This window comes from Muntiacus reevesi, chromosome 18 (genome assembly GCF_963930625.1).
Source record: "Muntiacus reevesi chromosome 18, mMunRee1.1, whole genome shotgun sequence".
NCBI lineage: Eukaryota > Metazoa > Chordata > Mammalia > Artiodactyla > Cervidae > Muntiacus > Muntiacus reevesi.
Genome location: NC_089266.1, coordinates 15,738,206 through 15,765,188, shown reverse-complemented (window position 1 = coordinate 15,765,188; position 26,983 = coordinate 15,738,206). Strand labels below are relative to the sequence as shown.

At 40.6% G+C, this 26,983-nt stretch overlaps 2 protein-coding genes across 4 annotated transcripts in view; both read left to right on the top strand.

Annotated features, from left to right (window-relative positions):
• EFCAB3 (EF-hand calcium binding domain 3) overlaps positions 1-10,627 on the top strand; it is a 29,347-nt gene extending 18,720 nt beyond the window's left edge. Inside the window, exons 7-9 of the mRNA XM_065910499.1 lie at positions 126-310; positions 3,987-4,109; positions 10,301-10,627. Coding sequence (XP_065766571.1) covers positions 126-310; positions 3,987-4,109; positions 10,301-10,627 — 635 coding nt within the window. The remainder of the gene's footprint in view (positions 1-125; positions 311-3,986; positions 4,110-10,300) is intronic.
• Positions 10,628-14,877: 4,250 nt separating this feature from the next.
• On the top strand, positions 14,878-26,263 carry METTL2A (methyltransferase 2A, tRNA N3-cytidine). Of its 3 annotated transcripts, XM_065910185.1 has the most exons (10): positions 14,878-15,008; positions 15,214-15,305; positions 17,161-17,516; positions 18,375-18,503; positions 18,603-18,652; positions 18,992-19,052; positions 20,759-20,898; positions 22,739-22,845; positions 24,572-24,637; positions 25,495-26,263. In XM_065910185.1, the coding sequence occupies exons 1-10, from the start codon at positions 14,899-14,901 to the stop codon at positions 25,647-25,649; spliced, it is 1,266 nt and encodes a 421-aa protein (XP_065766257.1). In that variant the 5' UTR covers positions 14,878-14,898; the 3' UTR covers positions 25,650-26,263. The 3 variants fall into 3 exon arrangements, with proteins under 3 accessions (XP_065766257.1, XP_065766258.1, XP_065766259.1); XM_065910186.1 differs by lacking the exon at positions 18,375-18,503; XM_065910187.1 differs by lacking the exons at positions 24,572-24,637; positions 25,495-26,263 and adding an exon at positions 23,099-23,841.
• Positions 26,264-26,983: the final 720 nt, after the last annotated feature.

Here is a 26,983-nt window from a genome sequence, read left to right as displayed (position 1 = left end):
GAAGAAGGGGTGGCAGAGCCACTGAGGAGATGAATAGGCAAAGAGCAAATTAGGCACCACATTTATGTCTTCTATGGGAATTTCTTCTTACATTTTTTTTGTAATACCAGTTTTTATCTTTACAGAATGCAATCCTCCTTCAGATAGCCCATATTCAAAAATACCCATCTTTCCACTGTTTCCTAATGTGGATGGAGTGGTAATGGGAAAGCCATTCAAAGACATACAGAAGTTAGAAATGCTGAAGAGAAAGGAGCCTCTGAATTTCTTTGAGAACTATTTTTTCCATAAAAAAGACTGGAAAACACAGGTGAGATTTGGATTATGTCATATCAGTTCAATATTTAGGTTTTTAAGTTGTAACTTAACAGAACTAGTAATGTGCTTATTAATGACAAATATTTTCAGTCATGATATTTCAAACCAGACTCCATAGCCATGTTCCTAAATTTAAAGTCCAGGTATAAATATTTCAAGGCTTCCCTCATAGCTCAGTGGTAAAGAATCCACCTGCCAATGCAGAAGACACATGTTTGATCCCTGGGTCAGGAAGATCCCCTGTAAAAGGAAATGGCAACCCACTCCAGTATTCTTGCCTGGGAAATCCCATGGACAGTGGAGCCTGGCAGGCTATAATCTATGGGATCACAAGAGTTGGACATGACTTAGCGACTAAACAACAACAATAAATATTTCATTTAAGGGACTTCCCTGGTGGTCCAGTGGCTAAGACTCCATGCTCCCAGTGCAGGGGACCCGGGTTCAATCCCTGGTCAGGGAACTAGATCCCACATGCCACAATTAAAGAGTTTGTATGCTGCAAGTAAAAGCTGGTGGAAATAAATAAATAAATATTTTTTAAAAATATTTCATTTAATTTAAACAAATCATTAAAATTGCTGAAAAATGTATAATACTATAATTCTAATCTATTATAACATCCAATCTAATGTACTATAAATGTTGATTATAAACCAAGGAATGAAACTTCCAAGTTTCAGGGACTTCCCTAGCAGTTCAGTCGTTAAGACAACATGCTTCTGCTGCAAAGGTCATGGGTTTGATCCCTGGTTGGGAAACTAAGATTCTACATGTATGTGGCAGAGTCAAAAGATAAAAAATAATTTAAAAATTCTACATGGCAAAAAAAGTCACATTTGCAACTCATAATACAAAGAGCTAACTTTTTTAATACATCAGAGAGCTTCAAAGTGATTAGAAAAAACTAACCTATATAAAAATGAGCAAAAGATATGAGCAGACAGTTCTTAGAAACATAAAAAGGTATTCAGTCTCACTCTTCATAAAAGATCCAAATTAAAACTATCCTGAGACATTATCTCTCCATATTAGATTGTCCAAGACCAAAAAGTTGGAAAACACCTGGGACATAAGATATAACAGAGATAAAAGAGAGAAAAGCATACACATTTTATTAAATTTTACATATACCTGGGAAAATGAAAACCCAAAGAAGCAATTAGAATTAAACATTTATATACTGAAATAAAAAAAGAAGTACTGGTTTGGAGAGTATCAGACAATAAGAACTAAAATACTACACCATGCTAACATGGAAGATGAGGAGGGTGGTGCTCAGAATGAAAGCTAAGTTCTTCTTATTGTTTGGGGAAAGGCTTATGATATTGATTAAATCTATAATTTGTTGCATTAATTGTAAATGTTAAAAATGTGAAGATAATCAGTAAAAACTAAAATGAATATTGCCAAACCATAGAGGAATAAAAAAATTAAGAAAAAAGAGAGAACATGGGAAAATAGAAAGTATGAAACAAAATAGGCAGAAAAATCCAAATATATCAGTAACACAGGAAATGATTAAAGACACCAGTTTAAAAAAAATAATAAGGGGAAGGGAGGGAGGAAGGAAGAAAGAATTGTTTTCAAGTTTAAAAGAAAGGGTGCTGATTTTTTTTAAGTAGTTTTAAGATATATATCATTTTACCTAAATTATGACACAGAAACTTGAAAAAAAAAAGGGACAGAAGAAGATATATCAGGCAAATACAAATCAAAATAAGCTGTTATCCATATGTTGGGGGGGGGGAGAAAATTTAAGGAAAATATGAAGATAAATATGCTATTTATCTTAAAATCTTAGAATCTTAAAAATAAAACAGACACAAATTCACAGATACAGAAAACAGTTTACCAGGAGGGAGAAGGATGAGGACAGGAGCGAAATAGGTAAAGGAGATTAAGAGGTACAAACCACTAGATGCAAAATAAGTTGCAAGGATGTAGTGTACAATACAGGGAGTATGGCTAATACTTTATGATAACTTTGTATGGGGTATAATCTATTAAATGTTGAATTACTGTTTGTGCCTTTGAAACTAATATAGAAAGTCAACTATACTTCAATTAAAATTTTTTTTGATCATCAGGAAGATAAAACTATTCTGAATCTGTATGTACCTAACAAATTGACAGATAAGGTGATATTTAATAAGGATTAGCTTTAGACTTTTTAAGGCATTATACATGGTAATAATAAATATTAAATGAATAAGCAAATTTACAATCACAGTGGAAGATTTTTATCATGCCTCTTCAGAAACTGATAATGCAAAGGAGCAGTGGGGAGGGGGGGATCAAATCTTCTTACAAAAATTTAACTGTTTTTGTAGCAGGAAGAGAAACATGAAACTATAGCTTGATGGAGAATCAGAGTCTATAAAAATCTGTTTCAGGATGTAAGAGATGAGCACTTTTGTAGCCAGGAGGAAGAACCTTTAGAACTCTGGTTCTCAATCTTGGTTGCACAACAGAACCCCCAGGGAGAGCTTTTACAGTCCTGCTGCCCTAGTCACAGCTCTGTCTAGTTAAATCAGGTCTCTGGGAATGAGGCCCTGGCCTCAGGATTTTTTAAAGTTCCACTATGCATGACAAAACCCACTGAAATGTTGTGAAGTAATTGGCCTCCAACTAATAAAATAAAATTAAAAAAATAAAAAATAAAGTTCCACTATGCAGCCAAAGCTGAAAACCACTGCTTAAAGAGAAACTGAAGATGTTTGAAGATGGAGGAGAGAGGCAAGACTGGCTACATGACTGGCTAGGCCCAGTGCAAAATGAAAATGTAGGGCTCCTTGTCAAAAAATAGTTAAAAATTTAAAAACAGCAACATAAAACATTAAACCAAACTCAGGGCCCTTCTAAATACAAGGCCCTGTGTAATTACACAGGTAATTACCCATGAAACCAGAGCTGGAAAGAAGTAAATTGGAGAGAGGTGAATAAATAAAGATACACAAAGAGACCTTGAAAATTAGGAAAAACTCTCACATATAAGAGGGAAGGAGGAAGAAATGTGTGAAAGGATGGAGAAATCCTAAGGTGGAAAGAAGAGCAAAAGGAATTCATGTTAGATAGACTTGAAGAGACAAGATCATTAGCTAAGGGAGTTTAAAGGTTTGGTTTTCTAGCAGCTTCTGTAAGAGCTGCAAATGAAGAAAAGTAATGTCAGGCAGTACTGAGGACCTGGATGAGCCTGGGTCATACACATTTTCGAAGAAAGCAATCTGCATATTTGTATGATTTCCATCAACACTGTTCAGCAGCCCAGGAACAGGGTAAAACAGATGCCTGGTTCCCTGTGAGAATTTTGAAAGTAGGACAGGTCGTGCTCTGTGGAGGGCACAGTCATTTTCAGTGCTTTGGAAGTTTGAGTGAGGATGGAGTTGGTGCCTCTCTACTCCCTACATCCATCCCAAACATAAACCATCCTCTGGTCTATACTTGCCTTATGACTAGGCTTCACTGTTAAGAAAGAGTCTGCTCGATGCCCATTTACACATAGCACTATACCAGGTGCCCTGAAACAATTGACAGGTGGTATAGAAATAATCTTATAAATCATATACACTCCCTTTCATAATACAGTATATTTCTGTGTATTTTGTCTTTGTTATACAATTCAACTAAAATATGTTACTAACCTTCTTTTTTAAATGTTTATAAAGGCAGCAAATATAAAACCTGTTGATCCTACCTCAGGCTACCCAAGTGATATCCTCACCATTGATCAAATACTCAAGAAAAAGCAGAACTGGACAGTGGCTGATGCAGCTGCTATTAAACCACATGTGAGTATCCACTGTTTAATGCCTTCTCAGAAACCATTGACCAAAATGTTTTCCACTTCATTACTACAACCATAGAACTTCCCTGGTGGCTCAGCGGTAAAGAATCTGCCTGCAATACAGGAAACACAGGAGACACCAGTTTTATCCTTGGGTCAGGAAGATCCCCTGGAGGAAGAGATGGCAACCCACTCCAGTATTCTTGCCTAGAAAATCTCATGGACAGAGGAGCCTGGCAGTGGGCGTGGACCCATGGACATGGGGTTGCAGTGGGTTGGACATGACTGAGCACATACACACTACAACCATAAAACCAAGATTTTTTTTTCTCTTCTCTGTCTTTAAGACCAGATCATTTCTCATTTTCATCCATTGTAATGATATTTCTTGCTCTGTAACCAAATGGGTTCAAATGTTAACTTGTATAATTCATCCTGCTAATCATCTTTGGGGGCTTCCCACACAGTTCAGTGTGGGAAGAAGAATCCACCTGACAATGTGGAGTCATGGGTTTGATCCCTGGGTCAGGAAGATCCCCTGGAAAAGGAAATGGCAACCCACTCCAGTGTTCTTGTCTGGGAAATCCCATGGACAGAGGATCCTGGTGGGCTACAGTGCATGGGGTCCACAAAAGAGTCAGACACGACTGAGCAACTAAACAATGATCGCCTTTGGAGTTGAACCCATCATCATTTCTGGGGCATTCATTTGTTTCATACTGGAGACAGCAACTAGTTAAGGTAGTAAACCAGCAGTCACAGTGAAGGATGTACTCAGGGAGGGAATTGTGATGATTGACTGCATCTTTATTATGGCAGCTAAAAGAATAATAGTAATAGTAGTTTAATTATGCTTCCTAGGTGCCAGGCAGTGTGCTCTATAAGTACTCTACAAGTACTTTATAGGTTCTAATTCATTTACTTACCACAACAAACCTTTGAGCTAGGCACTGTTACTCCTTGTCATTTTACCAATATGCACAGAGAGGTTACATGATTTGCCCAAAGGCACACAGCTAGAAAGTAATAGGACCAGAATTAAAAGCATGGGTAACTTGGATTCTGAAGAATCCACACTTTAACCACAACTCTGTGCTGCATGTCTGCTTTTGTGCCCTCATTTATTAGCAACTTTTGTCTCCCAGAAAGAAACTGTGGTGTATTTATTTTATGACAGCTCCCTTCCACATTTGACACTAATGGTCAAGCTCTCTGAGACACATTCTACTTCCTTAGCCTTTACGATGGGGCTTCCCTGGTGGCTCAGATGGTAAAGAACTGGGAGAAGGAAATGGCTACCCATTCCTAGTATTCTTGCCTGGAGAGTTTCATGGACAGAGAAGCTTGGTGGGCTACAGTCCAAGAGGTTGCAGAGAGTCAGACACAACTCAGCAACTAACACTTTCACTTTCTTAGCCTTTACAATACTGCATCTTCAATTCTTTGTATATCTCTGTGTCTTTCCTCTCTCTTCTTTTTCCTGAGGTTCACCCTTTTTTTCTACAGTGAAGTACAGTTGATTTACAGTGTTTGAGGTATACATCAAAGTGATTCAGTTATACATACACATATAAATATATTCTTTTTCAGATTCTTTTCCATTATAGGTTATTATAAGATATTGAGTATAGTTCCCTGTGCTATAAAACAGGTCCTTATTTTTTACCTATTTTACCTAGGTGAAGTCACTCAGTCATGTCCGACTCTGTGACCCCATGGATGGTAGCCTGCACCAGGCTCCTCCGTCCATGGGATTTTCTACGCAAGAGTACTACAGTGGGTTGCCATTTCCTTCTCCAGAAATCTTCCCGACCCAGGGATCGAACCCAGGTCTCCCGCATTGTAGACAGACACTTTACAGTCTGAGCCACCAGGGAAGTCCCTAAAATAATAAGTAAGTAAGTGTTAGTTGCTCAGCTTTGCCCAACTCTTTGCAACCCTATGGACTGTAGCCCACCAGGCTCCTCTGTCCATGAGATTTTCCAGACAAGGATACTGGAGTGGGTTGCCATTTCCTTCTCCAGGGGATTTTCCCAATCCAGGGATTGAACCTGGGTCTCCTGCACTGCAGGCAGATTCTTTACCGACTGAGATACAAGGGAAGCCCAAAAAGGATTGCTCCTGTGGCCCGTACAGGGAATGAACCTGGGACCTTGGTGTTATCAAGTAGTGTGTATCTGTTAATCCCAAATTCCTAATTTACCCCCCCCATCCCCCTTCAAACTTTGGTAACCATAAGTTTTTTTCTATGTCTGTGAACCTATTCCTATTTTGTAAGTAAGTTAATTCATATCATCTTTTTAGATTCCACATATAAGTGATATCATATAATATTTGTCTTTCTCTGTCTGACTTACCTCACTCAGTATGATAATCTCTAGGTCCATCCATGTTGCTGGAAATGCCCTTACTTCATTCTTTTCTATGGTTGAGTAGTATTCCACTGTATATATATAAACCCATATCTTCTTTATCCATTCATCTGTCAGTCGACATTTAAGTTCCTTAAGTCTTGATATTTCCTAGTTTTCTAGTCTCATCTTACTGCTTTTATTATACACATTCATTTGTTCAGTAAATATTTATCCAGTGTTAACAAGGTTCTGAGATTAGGAGATACCACAGAATAAAAAAACACCGTTCCTACCCTCAATCTTTCTACACTCTGATTCTCCTTGTTTCAGCTGCCACCTAAACACCTGATCAGTCTTAACTGTCACTGGCCTAGACGTCTTTCCAGTACTGCCTTAGCTCACTGATTACCTGCTGAGCATGTTTACCCTGCTGTCTCACAGCATATGAAGCTGGACACGTCCAAAAGCAAACTCATCTTATACATCAAACTGGCTCTTCCTTGAGGATTCCATACTACCATCTCCCTAGGCACTGAGACTTGAGGCCAGGAGCCATCCTTCAGTTCAGTACAGTTGCTCAGTCATGCCCGACTCTTTGCAACCCCATGAACCACAGAACACCAGGCCTAGCTGTCCATTACCAGCTCCCAGAGTTTACTGGACTCATGTCCATTGAGTCGGTGATGCCATCCAACCATCTCATCCTCTGTCGTCCCCTTCTCCTCTTGCCTTCAATCTTTCCTAGCATCAGGATCGTTTCAAATGAGTCAGCTCTTCGCATCAGGTGGCCAAAGTATTAGTTTCAGCTTCAACATCAGTCCTTCCAATGAACACCCAGGACTGAGCTCCTTTAGGATGGACTGGCTGGATCTCATTGCAGTCCAAGGGACTCTCAAGAGTCTTCTCCAACACACAGTTCAAAACCATCAATTCTTTGGTGCTCAGTTTTCTTTATGGTCCAACTCTCACATCCATACATGACTACTGGAAAAACCATGGCCTTGACTAGACAGACCTTTGTTGGCAAAGTAATGCCTTTGCTTTTTAATATGCTGTCTAGGTTGGTCATAACTTTCCTTCCAAGGAGTAAGCGTCTTTTAATTTCATGGCTGCAATCACCATCTGCAGTGATTTTGGAACCCAAAAAAATAAAGTCAGCCACTGTTTCCACTGTTTCCCCATCTATTTGCCATGAAGTGATGGGGCCAGATGACATGATCTTAGTTTTCTGAATGTTGAGCTTTAAGCCAACTTTTCATTCTCTTCTTTCACTTTCATCAAGAGGCTTTTTAGTTCTTCTTCACTTTCTGCCATAAGGGTGGTGTCATCTGCATATCTGAGGTTATTGATATTTCTCCCAGCAATCTTGATTCCAGCTTGTGCTTCATCCAGCCCAGCGTTTCTCATGATATACTCTGCATGTAAGTTAAATAAGCAGGGTGACATTATACATCCTTGACGTATTCCTTTTCCTATTTGAAACCAGTCTGTTGTTCCATGTCCAGTTCTAACTGTTTCTTCCTGATCTGCATACAGGCTTCTCAAGAGGCAGGTCAGGTGATCTGGTATTTCCATCTCTTACAGAATTTTCCACAGTTTATTGTGATCCACACAGTCAAAGGCTTTGGCATAGTCAATAAAGCAGAAATAGATGGTTTTTTGGAACTCTGTTGTTTTTCAATGATCCAGTGGATGTTGGCGATTTGATCTCTGGTTCCTCTGCCTTTTCTAAAACCAGTTTGCACATCTGGAATTTTGCAGTTCACATATTGCTGAAGCCTGACTTGGAGAATTTTGAACATTACGTTACTAGCGTGTGAGATGGGTGCAATTGTGCAGTAGTTTGAGCATTCTTTGGGATTGCCTTTCTTTGGGATTGGAATGAAAACCTACCATTTCCAGTCCTGTGGCCACTGCTGAGTTTTCCAAATTTGCTGACATATTGAGTGCAGCACTTTCACTGCATCATCTTTTAGCATTTGAAATAGCTCAACTGGAATTCCATCCCCTCCACTAACTTTGTTCGTAGTGATGCTTCCTAAGGCCCACTTGACTTCACATTCCAGGATGTCTGGCTCTAGGTGAGTGATCACACGATTGTGATTATCTGGGTCATGAAGATCTTTTTTGTACAGTTCTTCTGTGTACCACCTCTTTTTAATATCTTCTGCTTCTGTTAGGTCCATACCATTTCTGTCCTTTATTGAGCCCATCTTTGCATGAAATGTTCCCTTGGTAAATCTAATTTTCTTGAAGAGATCTCTAGTCTTTCCCATTCTATTGTTTTCCTCTATTTCTTTGCATTGATCACTGAGGAAGGCTTTCTTATCTCTCCTTGCTATTTTTTGAAACTCTGCATTCAAATGGGTATATCTTTCCTTTTCTCCTTTGCTTTTCGCTTCTCTTCTTTTCACAGCTATTTTTTAAGGCCTCCTCAGATAGCCATATGCTTTTTGACATTTCTTTTCCATGGGGATGGTCTTGATCCCTTTCTCCTGTACAATGTCATGAACCTCAGTCCATAGTTCATCAGACACTCTGTTTATCAGATCCAGTCCCTTAAATCTATTTCTCACTTCCACTGTATAGTCATAAGGGATTTGATTTAGGTCACACCTGAATGGTGTAGTGGTTTTCCCCACTTTCTTCAATTTAAGTCTGAATTTGGCAACCATCCTTAAGTTATGTTTTTTCCTCACTCCCCACATCTGCTAATCACCAAATCTGGCTACTCCCATTCTCCCAAAGATTTTTCAAATCTGTCCCCTTCATTCCATCGTATTGCTATTGCCTAAACTGAAGCCCTGGCTTTACCTGGACAACAACTTCCAACCTGCCATCCCTTCCTCACAGCTCCACCCGTTCTCCACACAGCTGCTGTGGAGAATGGGTCCTAAGAAAATCCAACCTGTCACTGTCCTGCTTAAGAAATGAATGCTTCCCTCTCGGCAATGGCAGCGTATTTCAACTGTATTTTCTGCTCCACACAACTGAGGGTCCCATTGCACTTCCCACAGAAAAGCGTCTCACTACAACATGACTTTCCCTGACAAAAGAGCTCCCGCCAACCTCAGTGAGAACAAGTCTTAGGGCCTGATTACGGCAACAACACCTGACTTGCCTCTCCTCAAAGTTAACTCTACCCTAGGGCCTGGACTCCCCTACCAGCTCTGGGATGAATTGCCTTGGAGCATTTGTTATGCTATCTCCTCTCCCTGGAATACTTTCCCATGGCCACCTACTCCCTAGATTTAATCAAATCCTTGTGGGCTTCTGATTTCCCTGGTGGCTCAGAGAGTAAAGAATCTGCCTGCAATGCTGGAGACCTGGGTTCGATCCCTGGGTTGGGGAGATCTCCTAGAGAAGGAACAGGTACCCACTCTAGTATTCTGGCCTGGAGAATTCCATGGACAGAGGAGCCTGGAGGGCTACAGTCCATGGTGTCTCAAAGAGTCGAACACGACTATTTTCATTTCATTTTTCTTGTGGCCCTCCTTAGCTCAGTATCTTCTCCTTCCCTGCCCTAGGCTGGACAGAGTGCCATCCTTGTCACTTCTGTTGTACTAAGAGCCCATCTCCATCCCACATTTCCTCCTTGTTTTAGTCTACTGTGTTTTTAAATTCTTATAAAAGTACTTAATATCTCACTACTCCTAAGTAATACATTTTCATTGTCCATCAACTCCTAACTCATGTGTCCTCAAGAGGCAATACCTAATATATAAATTCAGTGACTTGCAAGTAACCTTGAAAAAATAACATTTGGGGTATCTAGAATTATGGTCCAGAAACCAAAGATATTTTGAGGTAACTACTATAAACTACTTCTCTCTCACTGCAGGTAAAGAGAGCTACAGACACCTATAACTTGGGAATTGCCCTTGAGCACCGGAAACAAATGCTAAACCTCTGGCGGAAAATTCGAGGAGATTTGATTGGAATAGAGAGTAAAAACGAGTCCTTTTATGACACCTTTTCTACTTATACATGGTCCTGGAATGTCTGCCAAGAATTACTTTCCCCGAAGGACCTAAAGTTATACGATGCCCACGTGAACAGAAATGCCTTCCACAACTCTGTATTCTCGTCCTCTCCAGATATCACTGAATGTGACACAGACACAGGAAGAAAAAGAAAACGGAAAGGCTTCAGGGGCTTTCGACAGTGAAATTTCTACGTTTTCTGAACAGCTCATCGCAAACTACTTTTTCATAGATATCAAAATTATTCTTGCTTTTGTCTAATACATCCTTAGCAGCTGGAAATGTTGACATCTTTTGAATTCTGACCAGTAAAAAAGTTTTAAGTCATAGTATGGTTTCCTTTCCTAATTCTTACCTGGTAAATAGATGCCTCAGGGTGATTTCTCTAGCAACCAGCTGCACTCTGCTGCCCCCACCTGGGGCACCTCAAAACTGCCTGAGCCTCAGCAGGAAGGATAAAAGCAAAGATGGTATTTAACACAGGGCTGCCCTCTGACCTCGTAACAGCCCTCTCAGCAATAAGCATCTGAGTTTATGTAACTTAAGTGGCATTCTTTTGTTTGTTTGTTTGTTTGTGAAAGAGGCCAGAAGCAGCAGATGACAATGACCTTTCAGTTTCAGGGAATAATTTTGCAATCCCCTAGGGAACCTTGATTAGATCTGAGTTTTCCTAAGGATCCTAATCCTGATCCCCTGGATTACTCTGAAAAACAGCTGATCTCATACCCTCTTTCTTGGTGAGGGGTTGCAAGTTTTTATAGTAGAAAAATGTAAATACCATAACATTTATTATTTTAACATATTTAAGTGTATATAATCCATTACTTTTTCTCTTTTAGAAAAAGGAAAATACATGTTCCACACTGATGGAGACAGTGGCTTATAATGTAAAATTATAACATGGCCAGGAAAAAGTAATGAAGATAGCAAAGGCTCCCAAAACTGTTCAAGAAATAAGCCTGAAGTAATTTTGTGTTACCTTGAATATTCAAAACTGTCTAAAATATTTGCCACTTTTTATAATTTTTATGATTGGGACAAAAATAAATAACATTTTCTATCCAAAAAACAAAACTTACAGTTTGACAAGAGTTTTTTGGGGTTTTTTTTTTGGTATGGCTGTGTGAGTATAACAGGAAAACCTAAGAGATTTCACTTAGATGCCAAAATATTAGAATTCCTGGGATATTTCCTTGGATCAATGGGATAACAGGACAGAATATTTTTAAGTAGATCTGTCCTGGAAAATTTAGGATACATTCTATTAAAATTATTCTTAACAGAAATGCATTCTATTAAATTATCACATACTGTTGACAACACCATAAGTTGGCATCTCTCTGATGGAATGCAATATAGCAACAGGTACTCAGCCCGTTCACCAGATATTTCCTGAGGTGCCTTTACTGTGTGCTGGATCCTGTTCTCAGACCTGGATATGTAACCATGAACAGACAGATAAAATGCTCTGACCAAAGACTGAGGGCAGGAAAAGGGGGCAACAGAGGATGAGATGGTTAGATAGCATCACCAAATCAATGGATGTGAGTCTGAGCAACTCCAGGAGGCAGCAAAGGACAGGAAAGCCTGGCATGCTGCAGTCCATGGGGTCACAAAGAGTCAGACATGACTTAGTAACTGAACAGCACAGAGCTTCATAACAGAGCTAATTATAACCATTGACTCAGCACTTCCACTTCTAGAAATTAATCCCAAAGAAATAATCATGAACGTACAAAATGATTTAGTTATAAGGATTTTTCTTATGGTGAATGTTTTACTAAAAAGAAACTAAGAAACAAAGTAGCCTAATTGTCCAGTACATCATGGTATAACTATACAAAACAATACCAGGGTCATTAAAATGTTGGAAAAGATACTTCAAATAAAAGAATAATATTCACAACTGCAAAGCAGACTACAGCTCCTAAAAGGAATGAAAGAACTTTATGGAGTTGTTCTAAAACTTAACTATGATTGAACCCAGGTCTCCAGCATTGTAGGCAGACTCTACCGTGTTAGCCAACAGGGAAGCCCCTAACTATGATGGTGTTGCACAAATACATATTTTTATGAAAACTCATCAACCTGTACATTTTAAATGGATGAATTTAATTGTATGTCCATTTTACCTGAATTAAACTGTAAAAAATCAGGGAGGGGCACAAAGTAATTTGTTCTAAAACTATTTAACTTAAAAATTATTTCTATAAACAAGAAACACTGGAAGGATATAAATCAAAGTGTCTAACAGGCTAAACTAAGGATGGGGTATGATATTTTCTTTTCTTCTTTTGCCTTATCTATATCTTCTAAATGTTCTACAGTAATCATATATTTATTTGCAATAAGGAAAAAAATCACAAAAGCTGTTTTAAATTTAACATTGTTAAAGCAACTTATTCAATATATAGGACTGCTACAAAGGCTGTCCAGGGTCAATGAAACATTAAAGAGAGCAAACTGGGACGGTAGGATCCCTTCACCAGTCTTCAGTTCCAGAGCACATGCTTACACCTTCCACTGATTGGAACTGAAAGAAAAGCCTGAAACAATTAACTACCTCAGTCCAGGGTTAACACTCAAGGCCATAATCCAGAATGAAATTTCTCCACCTTTCCCAGCTTTGAACCCCTGCCACCCACTGAGCTGGAAGAATTCTCATTACTCACCAGCAGAGGGACCCTTAGCTCCTCTGAAAGGTAGTTCTTGCTGACTCTACAGTCTGATGCCATGACAGATTGACAGACAAGTCTTCCAAATTCCTTCTGAAATATTATTGTAGGTGCTTCAAAAGATGGAGAAAAATGAGTTGTACAGGTTAACCAAAGATAATTGCATAAAAGTTAAAATTAAGATACTTTATCACATCTTATTTAAAGGCCCAACTTGCTTGACGCTTTAAATGACTAATTGGAACTAATATAGCAAGTAACTTCAAGTGAAGACAGAGTGAGCTATCTGGAAGAAAATATGCAATAGCACTGTTGATCAGCACCACAAATCTTTCGGTGTGGGGAGAGAAAAGAAAGAAACCTGTAGATGACAGAACAAGATATCAAGAATAAACATGAACCCAACTACCTTATTTACAAACAACTCACCTTGAGAAAAGATAAAAATTCTTATACTTGCTTTTTGGAAAGGAGCTTTTGTTCAAAAAGTTTCAAAAGACCATGAGAATGGCAAAACAATGCTGTTTTCAAATAAACTACAAGTTCTTTACTATCTTACATTTTTTATTCACTCCTGTCTTTTTCTTTATGATTTAGGGTTTGTTTCCTTTTTTTTTTTTTTTGGTGGGAAAGTTATAGAATCATCACTCCCTTTGGTTTTGCCTATGGAAAGACTTGGGTTTCCCTGGTGGCTCAGTTGGTGAAGAATCCTCCTGCAATGCAGACTCAGGTTCAATCTGTGGATGGGGAAGATCCCCTGGAAAAGGGAATGGCTACCCACTCCAGTATTCTTGCCTGGAAGATCCCACTGACAGAGGAGCCTGGTGGGCTACTGCCCATGTGGTTGCAAAAGAGTGAGACGCGACTTAGCGACTAAACCACCACCACCACCATGGAAAGATTCAGCAACAAGCTATCACTAGTTACCAGTGTGTTAAACCTCGAACTATATTACTTAAATAACTAATCCCTTCTCTTCTTCCAAATGATAGTCATCCCTCTTCTGGAAATCTCAATTAACTTTATCTTATATTAACAGCATACTTTCTTCTTTCCTATGTTTGTAGCCATTATAGAAACAAATGTAAGGCTTAAAATGTATTAATATAACTATATATGTATATGTATTACAATTCTGATTGTGAAAATAAGCTTTCATATGAATAATTCAAAAAGTTAGGTGGTGGGGTTACACTTGTAAACTTGTCGTTGGATATTTGATTTGACGGTTAAACTTCGTGTTCTCGAAATTCATTTCATATCTTTCTCCAGAAAAAGTGTGGGGATACACACCACACACACACACACACCACACACACTTTTTTCTTTCCTTTTTCACACTGTGAAAATCTGGAAAACTGCCCTATTTCCTCACCCTGCTTGCTATTTTTCTCAATTATTTTGGCCATTGCTCTACAGTACAGCTAGGTAATTATTTAATTATTAAAGTGATTTAAAATTTTTCCTGTCTTACAACTTAAGAGAAACTGAGAACCCGTTAGAGCATCCTAGAATTAAAAGGAGGCTCAAGTCGAACGTCTACCACTGTCTCGCCCGCCTGTTGAAGGACTAAAGACTCTGGGGTGAAAACTCGTTGACTCTCCTTCCCAAATAGGTCCGTCCCACCAAGCAGAGGCCGAGCGCCGCCGCGACGGGGAACTTCACAGCTGCCCCACCCGGCCTCCGTGTTTTCCCGCCCAGACCCCGCGATTTCCGAAAGGGGTGTGGCCTGCAGAACGTTCGCGCGTGAGGGGAAAGTAGGTGTTTCCGGTTCCGGTGTCATGGACGGCTCCTTCGCTGAAGGCGATCCTGCCGCGCTCTGCGGGAAGAGGCAGCAGTTCGGGAGCCGGTTTCTGAGCGACCCCGCTCGCGTCTTTCACCACAATGCCTGGTAAGTGCCCTACCCTTCTCCCGGCCTGCGGTTCGCCCTCATTCCCAGCGCCGCAGAGCACTCTGAGAAGGCCCTAACCGCCGACCAGAGTCCAGCGGGCCTACTCTTGGCGCTCTCCTCCCATGGAAGAGGCGCTGCGGGGCCAGCGACTCCCTGCCCGCGGCGAAAACCTGAGGCGCCTAAGCTGCCCATTTAATTTTCCCAGGGACAACGTGGAGTGGTCGGAGGAGCAGGCCGCGGAGGCAGAGAGGAAAGTCCAGGAGAACAGCACTCAGCGGGTGTGCCAGGAGAAGCAAGGTGCGCCCAGGTGGACCCTTAGTGGTATTGACAGCCTGCGTACTGCTGGACGTGCTTTCCGGAGAGGCCAGAGAACCGAGGCCCCGAGAGTCTGTTACTGATCTGAAACAGAACTCGGATAGAACGAGAAGGGGAGGGGTTGGGGAAGGGCTGTGCCTTGACATCTTGTTAGGGCATAAAGGGTGTTTTGGTTTTGCTTTTTTGTTTGGAAGAGGATAACTATCTCAATAGCGTTTTCTAGTGACTAAAGCCTTAAATTATGTTGACTAGACCTGCATCAGTATGACTGGCTGTGGCAACATGATTGTCTTAGAGGATATACTTTGTATATCATTACATTTTGCCCGAGGAAATGGTGCCTTAATGATTCAAGTGGTCAGATTCTAAATAATGGGGGGTGGGGGGCGGCTGGAATGAATCGTGAGTTATGTGTCTTTTCCTTGTTCGTTGACTATGAGGTGGTAAGGCTTCTGCAAAGGAAAGATGGATGAATCAGAGTGGAAATAAGTCTGGCCAAAGAAAAAGGCCTCTTCTGAAGAGGTGGATGATTTCACTGAAAAATACCCCTAGTTAGTAAAACTAGGACTGGTTGGGCCTGTGTTCTAAGTGACAGTTGAAGGTGGCACTAGAAATTGTAGAGTCGTACCCACTGAAATAGTTCTGAACAAGTAGAAGAGTCCAGTTATGAAATATTAACCTTACATAGTTTGACAAAGACTACATCAAAGCAAATTAAGGTTGAGAGGGATTTTGAAAATCATATAGTCCAATATCCTCTTTTTACAGTTAAAGAAACTTGGACTTCAAGACATTAAGTGCCTTGCCCAGAGGTAAGCAGTTTAGTTAGTAGCGGTGGAATTGAGATCCAATTTCTTAGGTTTTTATTCTTCTACTACACTAGTCAAGGCCCTGTATTGGCAAAGAGCAGAAAGCTAAAATATAGTTATAAGCCAGTGTTTTCTCAAAAATAAATAAGTAAAACTGAAATCTAGGACTGCCTTGATCACCTTGAACAACACAGGTTTCTTTTAAATTATACATACTTTAGTCTATACTGTCCTCTATCATCAGATCTCTTCTCATCTGAACACTTTTCCTCTTGTCATCATTTTCTATTCCCATGCTTAGTATCTATTAGTAGTGAATTCATTTCTGGGCTCCACACTAAAGAACCACAGATATAGGAATATAATGTAAAGAAGATACAGTATCACACCTGTATCATAACCATTGACTTCACATGGGGAATAACTGAAGAACCTGGGACATTTAGCTTGTAAAAGAGGTTTTAGAAAGGGAAATTATTGCTCTCAAATACGAAAGAGCTGTTCTGTATGGCCCTGAGAGATAGTACAACCTTTTGACCATAAATGATTAGACAGGTCTTTTGCTTAATATTGAAAGTGAAAGTGAAGTAGCTCAGTCGTGTCCGACTCTTTGTGACCCTGTGGACTGTAGCCCACCAGGCTTCTCTGTCCGTGGAACTCTCCAGGCAAGAATACTGGAGTGGGTTGCCATTTCCCTCTCCAGGGGAATCTTCCCGACCCAGGGATCAAACCCAGGTCTCCTGCATTGCAGGCAGACGCTTTAACCTCTGAGCCACTAAGAGCCATCTAAAGATGTGGGAGGAGAATTGATAGGTAGTAAGTTTTCTGGCAGAAGTTGAACTCCCTGGAAGGACAAGATACAGAGCAAATTTAAGTGTGATAGGACGAAATGACCACCAGCTTTGAGACTGAGGCTCTACTTGAGTATAACTTTTTGTATAAAATTTGGTGAAGCAGGGTGATAATTTATATTGTATACAAATAAAATTGAGAGATGGTTCTTAAAATTCTTTCTTAAATATTTACAGTTGATTATGAGATCAATGCCAACAAATACTGGAACGACTTCTACAAAATCCATGAAAACGGGTTTTTCAAGGATAGACATTGGCTTTTTACTGAATTCCCAGAGCTGGCACCTAGCCAAAACCACTTGAAGAATTTGCTCTCAGAGAATAAGAGAAGTGAAGTATATGAATACTATAGAAGTGGTGAGGATGGATCTGATTTAATAATGGAAGAACAGCACAGTTGTTCTTCTGTTAGCCTTGGAGATAAGACACAGCCACCTCTTATGGAAGAGAGTGTAACTCAGAAACTCCGTCACCTGGAAATCTGTACTAATGAGTTTCCTGGATCCTCAGCAACCTACCGAATACTCGAGGTAACCTCCCTTTATTGTCCTGGCAGTGGGGTTAGCTGTCTTATGCACAGAGGGTGGCAATAGAGAGGCTGAGCCCCAAAGTAACTTCTGATGATGAAGTTGACTAGACTTACCTGTTTTATGTTGGCCTGGAATCACCTGCATTTTTGTGCTATTGAAATGTCCTAGATGCAGACCAGCTGCCTTGGTCATGACAAACAAAGATAGATCACCTGAAGTGCTACCTGGGAACATTATATTCTGTCCAAAAGTTGTAGTGTGTTGCTATACCTGCCATCTAGTAGAGAGTCCCAGGTCAGAAGACAACTTCTGTTACTTCTGATACAGTTATGAGATGGAGAGGTTAGTTAGGATGATGCCTGCTTTTCAGGTGTGGGAGATTTCTTGTCTTCTCAGTTTGGATGTGTGGTAGAAGCTCTACTAGACCTGAAAAAGAAAAGTGTGCACTGTAAAATGAATATTCACAAAAGTGACTACACACTCCACCTGAAACTGATTAGTTTTGGGACTGAGTTCTCTGGTATGACTTTGTGATAGTCCCTTATCCTCCCCAAGCGGAATGGGACTTCTGCCTCATAGTTATTAGTGGGGTTAATTGAGATAATGTATATATAATGACTGAGGATAGCGTCTGACACAGAGTAAGCTCTTAGTAAATGGTGCTATTTTCGTTATTACCACACCCAGCACTGAATTTAGGACAGAGTTGCCGTGGTTCCCCTCATGACTTTTTCAATCCAGTCTACTAGAAACGTGTTTCCAGTAATGGTATAGTGGAGCTCAGTAAGGAAATACTCTGTTTACAGGACCATTTGCCCAAATTCAAAAAGTAAAAGCAGCCTGTGCTCTTTTTCCCAGACCAGGTCCCATCCTGCTAATAAAAGCCCATATTCTCGTCTACTGTGGCTACCTCTAAGGGTTCCTGAGGTCACGGGCAGGGAATGTCATGATTACTCTAGCTCTGGTCACTACACCTTTCCTAATACAGTAAGACAAATTGTCTATTGTTGATTATTTATTTACTTTAGGGAATTAATTCTTTGGGAATTCTGTGATTAATAATTCATTTCTGATTTCTGTCTACAGGTTGGTTGTGGTGTGGGAAACACAGTCTTCCCAATTCTACAAACTAACAAGTAAGGTTTGTTGTAAAGTTTAATAGCATGTGAGCAAAGAAAAAAGTGATGCATTGTTGTTTCTTAGAACTCTTATTCTATTCAAATGGTAACAGCAATTGTTGGGAACTGTGGGTTACAGGAGATTAGATGTCTACATTATCCATTTATGGATTGTTTTGACTTAATTGACTTATAAGTTATCTTTGTCATCAAGGAAAGTAGTGAATGTTAAGCCTGTTACTTTGTTAACATGTGGTGCCTTTGATATTTTAACTCTGCTGCATAGTAAAGAGAATAGACATAATCCAGTTTGTAATCTAATTCCTCTGCTGTGGTTTTTTTTCTTGCCCATTTCAGTGACCCAAGCCTCTTTGTTTACTGTTGTGATTTTTCTTCCACAGCTGTAGAACTTGTCAAGGTAAGTCCAGTGCTCCTATCAGTAATTTTCACTGACTTAAGGGGAAAAGGGCCTCGTAAAAATCAAGGTCTCTATTTGCTTATTGTGCTGTGGTCTGAAATAGCCTGGAGTAGAGGAATTGGCCAAACATGATGATGGAACCTGATGCTTTCCTGCTGTGGAACTTTGGGCAGGTCTCTTGACCTTCCTAAAGTCATGTTTTAAGGATTGAAATGAAATGATTGTTTCATTTAGGATTGAGTTATAAGTTACAGAAATTTGTAGACAAACGCATCTGATTAAAGGGAATGTCATAGATCTAAAGGGCATGTGGTGTAGCCAGGACTAAAACTCAGTCCTGACAAAGTATCAGGTACCAAAGACACACTGGTGAGATGCTGCCACCCCCTTCTTCTGTCACAGCGTCTCCCTCAAGGTCATGGTGTTTTCCCTCTCATTGCCCATTTGCCTTTTGCTTCCTTTTTTTCTTTGCAACCCAGTTTTCTCTGATAGGTTTTTCCTGGTTTTATACATGGCCTAATATACTTGCCCCTCTCAGTCCCTTATAAGTCTCCCCTCTTCAGGTATTCCCAGAACCTCACCTGAATGACAGTGTCTTGATTCCAGAGTCCCCAGAAAGTCTGATTGACTCAGCTCAGCTGACCATCTACTTGCCCTGTTAGTTAGCTGTGACCGGTGAGGAACATGGAGAAGGCAGTGGCACCCCACTTCGGTACTCTTGCCTGGAAAATCCATGGACGGAGGAGCCCGGTGGGCTGCAGTCTATGGGGTCTCGAAGAGTTGACTGCAACTGAGCGACTTCACTTTCACTTTTCACTTTCATGCATTGGAGAAGGAAATGGCAACCCACTCCAGTGTTCTTGCCTGGAGAATGCCAGGGACTGAGGAGCCTGGTGGGCTGCCGTCTATGGGGTCGCACAGAGTCGGACATGACTTAAGTGACTTAGCAGCAGCAGCAGTGAGGAACAAAATCACAGTTTTGGAGAAGAGAGATGTAGATAGGGAAGTTACCCTAAAGCATGTGTTACAATCATGTATGATGCTCCTAGCATAGGAGCTCAGGGATTGGTAATGTTTCTGGTTGGCTTTTTTTTTTTGTCTTGCCACTCGATTGGCGGAGTCTAAGTTTCACGACCAGAGATCAGACCTGGGTCCCTGGTAGTAGAAGTGCCGAGTTCTAACCCCTGGACCACCAGGGAATTTTAATTCTGAAACTGTTCTTAAGGGCCTATACCAGATGAATAGTGAGACTTTTTAAAATTAGTTTAATGATAAAAATTATAGGTTAAATCTTCCACATCCTGGAGAGAGAGATTTTCCTGGAGAATTCTATGATCTGTGTAATATGCTGTAGTGGGAGTTGCTTTAAATCATGCTTTTTCAGTATGTGTTGTTTTCCTACTTATGAGGTTTCTCTTTGCCCTTTTGGTCACTTACCGTCCTCATTTTTTTCCAGTCCTCAGATCTGACTCCTCATCAGAATAAAGACTAGAAGTAAAGCAGTCAGGAATGTACCATTTTAAACATACAAGTTAGATTCCACAGGCTCCTAGAGTTCCTGCTTCTTACCCTAAGAGTAACAATGTTTGCTGTAATGGCTAGAGCTATCTCCCTCAGTGGGAAGCAGCAGGGATTATGTTTAAAGCAAGATGGTTTTTCTTGAGGCTATATGAACATTTTCTAACCTCTCTTCCGTCTCTCTGCAGACAAATTCAGCGTATGACCCTTCTCGGTGTTTCGCCTTTGTTCATGATCTGTGTGATGAAGATAAGAGTTACCCAATGCCTGAGAATAGTCTTGATGTCATCATCCTTATATTTGTTCTCTCAGCAATCATTCCAGACAAGTAAGTTTTAAGTCCCTTGACTAGTAGCATAGCAAAAACAAAGCTTTGATCACGGACCTTGATCTCAGAGTTGGAACCTTAATAAAAAGGATTTTATTAATGTTCTGATAGACAGGAAGAAGCTATATTTCATTATAAGCGATAGAAGCTTCTCAACTACTTTCCTTAGTTTGTCTTGAAGTCCACGTTGGACTCCAAGTGTCTAAACCTCTGCCTGTTGACTGCAGTGGTCGATTCTTCTTATGATAATGGTTTAACATCTCCAAAGAATGAGGGAGTCATCTTAGTGGGTATGTAGTGAAATTTCCTGTTGATGATCACATAGCCTGATATCTTAGAACTGTGAATGCCACAGCTATTCAAGAACACCCCATTATTGGCTTTTTAAATGCTTTAAATAAGCCAGGCTTATTATCAGCACAAAATATACCATGAAACTTAACTCATCAAGTGTTCTCTGATATTTAAGTTCTTTGGGAAACTTCTCTAGTAAGGAGAGTTCCGTAAAATCAAGATTAAAGGAAAGTGGATTGGTTTACCTTAAAAGATACCATTAAAGGCTTCTGGACATAGGCAGCCGGTCATCCCAATGAAGTTGAAATACTGTCTCGAGGAAGCAGCATCAGTCGGGGTGCTTTGGGGGGTGGGGTGTGATTGACTTTCTCTAGCCCACATTTCTTCTAAGATAGCACTGTGTCACTTGACCTGATGGGAATATTGTGAGTGTGAAATAAGGGCAGATGGAGGACAGCCCAAACAGCCTGGCATGGTTTTAAGCATTAATTGCAGCAGCTTACATGCTGTAAACTTTATATCGTTTCATTTACTTATATATTGCTGTACTGGGTCTTCGTTGCTGCTCGCACTTTTCTCTAGTTCCACAGAGCAGGGACTACTCTGTAGTTGCAGTGTACGGGCTTCTAATTGCAGTGACTTCTCTTGTTGCAGAACATGGATTCTAGAGCACAGGCTCAATAGTTGTGGTGCGTGGGCTTGGATGCTTCACGGCATGTGGGATCTTCCCGAACCAGGGATCAAACCCATGTCTCTTGCACTGGCAGGCGGATTCTTTACTGCTTTACCAAGGAAGCCACCGAGTTTTAAACTGACATGGACTGAAACAAAACATTAAAATTAAAAACATTATTCAAAAAAAAATTCATTATTCAGTATTTAAATAGACTTTCATGTGGTTTTTGTAAGTTCAAAGCATTTATACTTCTTCAGTAGTTAAAGCTGAAACCTACACTGAGACTCTATATATGGAAAATGCAGTCGGAAGTGTAGAACACTCTGCCCAGAGTACTCATTTGCATACAGATTGTGTCACCTTGTAAAGTTCTTGAGATTCAGTCCTCATGTAACAGGTGGAAAGAAACAGGCTGCATTCAGAGATTGTGGCCCTAGTGGGCAGGTAGGGTGGGTCAACTAGCAGTCCCCTCACTGGGTGGTCAGGAGTCCTCTCAGAGATCCATGGGAGCCAAGTGTGGGGATGGCTTCCCCCTGAGAAGTGGGAAGTGAGCCAGGCAGAGAGCATGTAACTTTCCCCGGGGCGGATCCCTACTGAAGGAGCAGGCCTCTTCATACTGAAGGCAGTGGATAGAAGCCACGGTTGTAAGCAAACAACAGAAGGTACATCAAAGGTTTGGGCATGAGCTCAGGTTATAACTGAAACAAACATAGGAGCTAAGATTTCAGGGGTGATGTATCAGTGTTAGGAAGTCCACTGGCTTTTCCAAATAGAATACAGAGACAAGGGACCTGTTCTTTTTTGTGAGGGGTGTTAGGAGGGGACTCTGTTCTTAAAGAGATCTGATCTTCGTTCCCTGCTGCCCTTCAGGATGCAGAATGCTATCAACAGGCTGAGCAGGCTTCTGAAGCCCGGGGGGATAATGCTTCTGCGAGATTATGGTCGCTACGACATGGCTCAGCTTCGGTTTAAAAAAGGTATTTTTTCCCACTATAATCAAAACAATGGCTTTGCCATCAGAATAGTCTCACAAATTAGTGGAATAAGATAGAGACTCTCGAATTCTATAGCTTCATACAGAGAGCCATTTAATACATGATAAGAGTGGTATGTTTTAAGTGTGATATGGCAAAAGATGCCATTAAAAAGTTAAAAGACAAATGACAGATTGAGGACAAATATTTCGGTTAATAGAACAGTAAAGACTTAATATCTATGCTGTTCAAATAGGGCTGCTGGCAAATTGATAAGGGAAAAGACCAGTGACCCACCCGGAAAACAGATGAGAAGTGTTTTAGAGTTGATTTACTGAAGAGTGGATCCAAATGGCCGAAAACAAAACTTCAAGAAAATGGAAACAGCAATGAGATACCTGTTGCTGACTGACTCAGAGAGAGTGATGTTCCTCCATGAAAGGCAGAAATAGGAGTAGATGCGGCCTTTTTTTCTAAAGCACCTTGGTGTTATCTATTCTATCCAACAATCCTTTGGGGATTTATTCAGGAACGAGCACATAGTATGTGTGTAATAAGCAAAACCTTGGAAACAAAGTGACTGCCTCTGCATAGGGTAATGTGTTTTATCACACGGGGTGGACCCCATACCACTGGTCTCATGGGGGGTGGACTTGGCTGTGTGACCAAGTGAGAAAAGCATTATGTGGGTTGGTATTTTACACTTGTCTTTAACAGTAGCTAGGGAAAAATAAGATTACTTTGACATTCAAAAGGTGTAGAAGTTTAGAAAGATGGTAATGATAACCCTATATGCAAAACAGAAAAAGAGACACAGATGTACAGAACAGGCTTTTGAACTCTGTGGGAGAAGATGAGGGTGGGATGTTTCGAAAGAACAGCATGTATATTATCTATAGTGAAACAGATCACCAGCCCAGGTGGGATGCATGAGTCAAGTGCTCGGGCCTGGTGCACTGGGAAGACCCAGAGGAATCGGGTCGAGAGGGAGGTGGGAGGGGGGATCGGGATGGGGAATACATGTAACTCCATGGCTGATTCATGTCAGTGTATGACAAAACCCACTGAAATGTTGTGAAGTAATTAGCCTCCAACTAATTAAAAAAATAAAAATTTAAAAAAAAAAAGGTGTAGAAGGATTGATTACACATCAGGTTGTTAAACTGAGAAGGTCAGGGGGTCTTAGCAGCAGAAGGGGAAGTGTGTCCTTGATAAAAACAGTATGTGTGGGATCCTATTTATGAGTGTGCATGTGGACACTGTGGAGAGACATGCAGAAGGACAGTTACTGAAATGGGAATAGTGGCTGTCTCAGATTTCCTTAAATTTAGCTATATTCCTTGAATTTTTACTATGTGTTTTTAAAGAGGCAGAAAGCCACTTAAAAGTTTGCTTTTGTTTTTAAACAAAGTGTTTGTGTTATTTATTTAATGGGGGAGGGAAGGAGAAAACAAGCTATTTTCATCCTAAGCAGAACTGTAAAATTGGGGGCTGAGAATTACATGTGTTCACTGACACTGAAGTTTGATTGTTACCCTGGAGCTGCTCTTCTCCAAAGCATCATTCCTTTGTAGGAGAGAGACTGCAGATTGCTGCAAAGTACCAGGGTAGCTTAGAAAAGGATCTGTTCTCTGCCCAAGAAATTGATATCTTGATGCACATTTAATTGACCATGAAATTCACAGAAGTGCTTTAAAGTTTCTCTGGTCTTTACCACATCACTCTGCAGGTCAATGTCTGTCTGAAAATTTCTATGTGAGAGGCGATGGCACCAGAGTGTACTTCTTCACACAAGGTACGACACAAAAGCACTTGTCTTTGTGCTGACGGCTCCCCCAGGACTGACTTCCATATTCCTCAGTGTGCTTTCAGAAGTGACATCATCTGGTCCCTCCAACCTTTTGCAGCCTCTTCCCTGCCCTTCCCCACCCCTCAGCCTACCTCCAGCCACCTAGAACTACTCAGTGTTCTCCCAGTAGGCTCAGCTTATATGAGCCTTTGGTCCCTGCCTTGTTCTTCTGCTGCCTGCTCTTTCTCTCCATCACTTTATCCAAAACAGGACACATGCTCATTTTGCAAGACTGCACTGTAGCTGCTTCAGCTTCGAAGCTGGGTTGTACCTTAGGTGCACCTGAGTTTAAGTGAACCCATGGCTCCCTGGGTTCCAGGTGTAACTCAGAGCTCCTTTCCTCTGCTGCTTGTCCTGCTGCCAGTTTTCACCTCCACCAGTGCCTTATGAATACTTTCTCCTTGGGCCTTCTGTCAGGTCACATACTTTTCTGAGCCTTTAGTGAGTGATGAAACCTCCCCTTAAAAAAAACAAAGAAACGGCTTTGACATAACATGTCAATTTTTCTATATGATTGTAAGATGTACATAGTACCCTAGAAAATTCTTTCCTATCAGCTGACTCTTAGAAAGGCTTTCCCGGTGCATTCCAGGCCACCTTTCACACACGGTTTGCCTTCGTCTGCCTAAACGAGGACTTGCTGCTACCAAGCCACTATTGCAATTGTAGCTAAACCATACTGCCCAAACCACTTAGAGTCTATGAGGAAGGACAGCAGTCTCACAGAGCACCATTTAGCATGGGAAGTAGTAGACACGGTGCTTCTTCAGGGGAAAATATATAAACATCTCTTTCCAAACTAGATGAACTGGACACACTTTTCACTACTGCTGGACTGGAAAAAGTTCAGAACCTGGTGGATCGCCGGTTGCAAGTGAATCGAGGAAAACAACTGACAATGTACCGAGTTTGGATTCAGTGCAAGTATCGCAAGCCTCTTGTGTCTAGCACCAGCTGAGAGGCAGGCACCACCTGCTCCTGACTCATAGGCTCGTTGGGCTTTTTAAAATGAACATTCACAAATGGTGTCTTGTTGTTATTGAACCATTCAAGGATTCAAAACAGATTTGAACCTGGGAAGAATTATTTTATATCAAGATTCTACCTGTTTTGCTTCATATTTGTGAAGCCCTGTGATACACTTTTCTCAAGTTTTTTTCTTTTGTGGAGATCTCAAAGAATCTTTCTTGCCTTTTTGTAACTTAATAATTGAAATGTTATTCATGGGAATCAGGAATTTATATCCATGTGAAAGTATTTATGATAAAGTGAATGAGTTGCATTAAATTATCTGAGGATTCAGATATGTGGACTAAGCAGTTGATGCATGGAAAGATGAATAAGAGTCTGACTCAGTGATCATCAAGGAAGCAAGCTGGGAAGAATTGCCTGTCTTTGGATGTTCTCCTAACTCAGAAAAACAGCAGCAATATAGGGTGTCCCTGTTAAGTATTTGGTTGTGGTCTCTGCTTAACCTTAGTTCCTTGAAATTTTAAGTACTGTTCTCCCCCCATCCCCTGCCCCCATCTTAAGTAACCTATGTCTAAAAACATTAAAAAGATCATCACTTTTAGCAAATTGTGTGTGTGTGTGTGTGTTTGTGCTCTTCAATTTTTGACGCAAAAGAAATTGGGAGAATTTTAGGCATTTCACTTCTGAATGTGATCCTTCCATCCCTGTTACTTTTTTAATGTGATTGCTACCCTCTCCCACCCCCTTGATTGATTTTTTTCTTCTCTTTTAAAGAAAGTATTTATTTATTTGGCTGCTCTGGGTCTTAGTTGTGGCACACAGGATCTTCCATCTTCATTAGCATGTAGGATCTTTTTTAGTTGCAACACGTGAGATCTAGTTCCCCAACTAGGGATCAAACCCAGGCCCCCTTCAGTGGAAGCACAGTCTTAACCACAAGACCACCAGGAAATTGTGCCCTGAATCGTTTTTAAGAGTAAGTTGAAGGATGATGTCCCAACACTACTGTGTATCTTATGTAATATTTTATAATGTGTAGTTCCTGTAACTGAAGATATTCTCCTGTATCACCAAATATATCCATCAGAAGTAAAAATTAACATGGAAACACTGCCAGCCTCAGATAACCAAGTTTTCCCAATGGTCCCAATAATATCCTTTATCATCAAAAAAGAAAAAAGCCATTGTGTTGCATTTAGTAGTCATGTCTTGGTTTCCTTCAGCCTGGAACAATCCTTGAAGTTTGTTTTCATGACCTTGATATTTGAAGATTAAAGCCTTTGCAGACTGCCCTCAAATTGGGTTTGTTGATGCCTTCCT

Coding starts and splice junctions, on each gene's coding strand:
- METTL2A (XM_065910185.1), top strand. CDS start 14,899: ATGGACGGCTCCTTCGCTGAAGGCGATCCTGCCGCGCTCTGCGGGAAG. Junction 15,306..17,160: donor GGTGTGCCAGGAGAAGCAAG/GTGCGCCCAGGT, acceptor AAATATTTACAG/TTGATTATGAGATCAATGCC. Junction 18,653..18,991: donor CCAATTCTACAAACTAACAA/GTAAGGTTTGTT, acceptor TGCCCATTTCAG/TGACCCAAGCCTCTTTGTTT.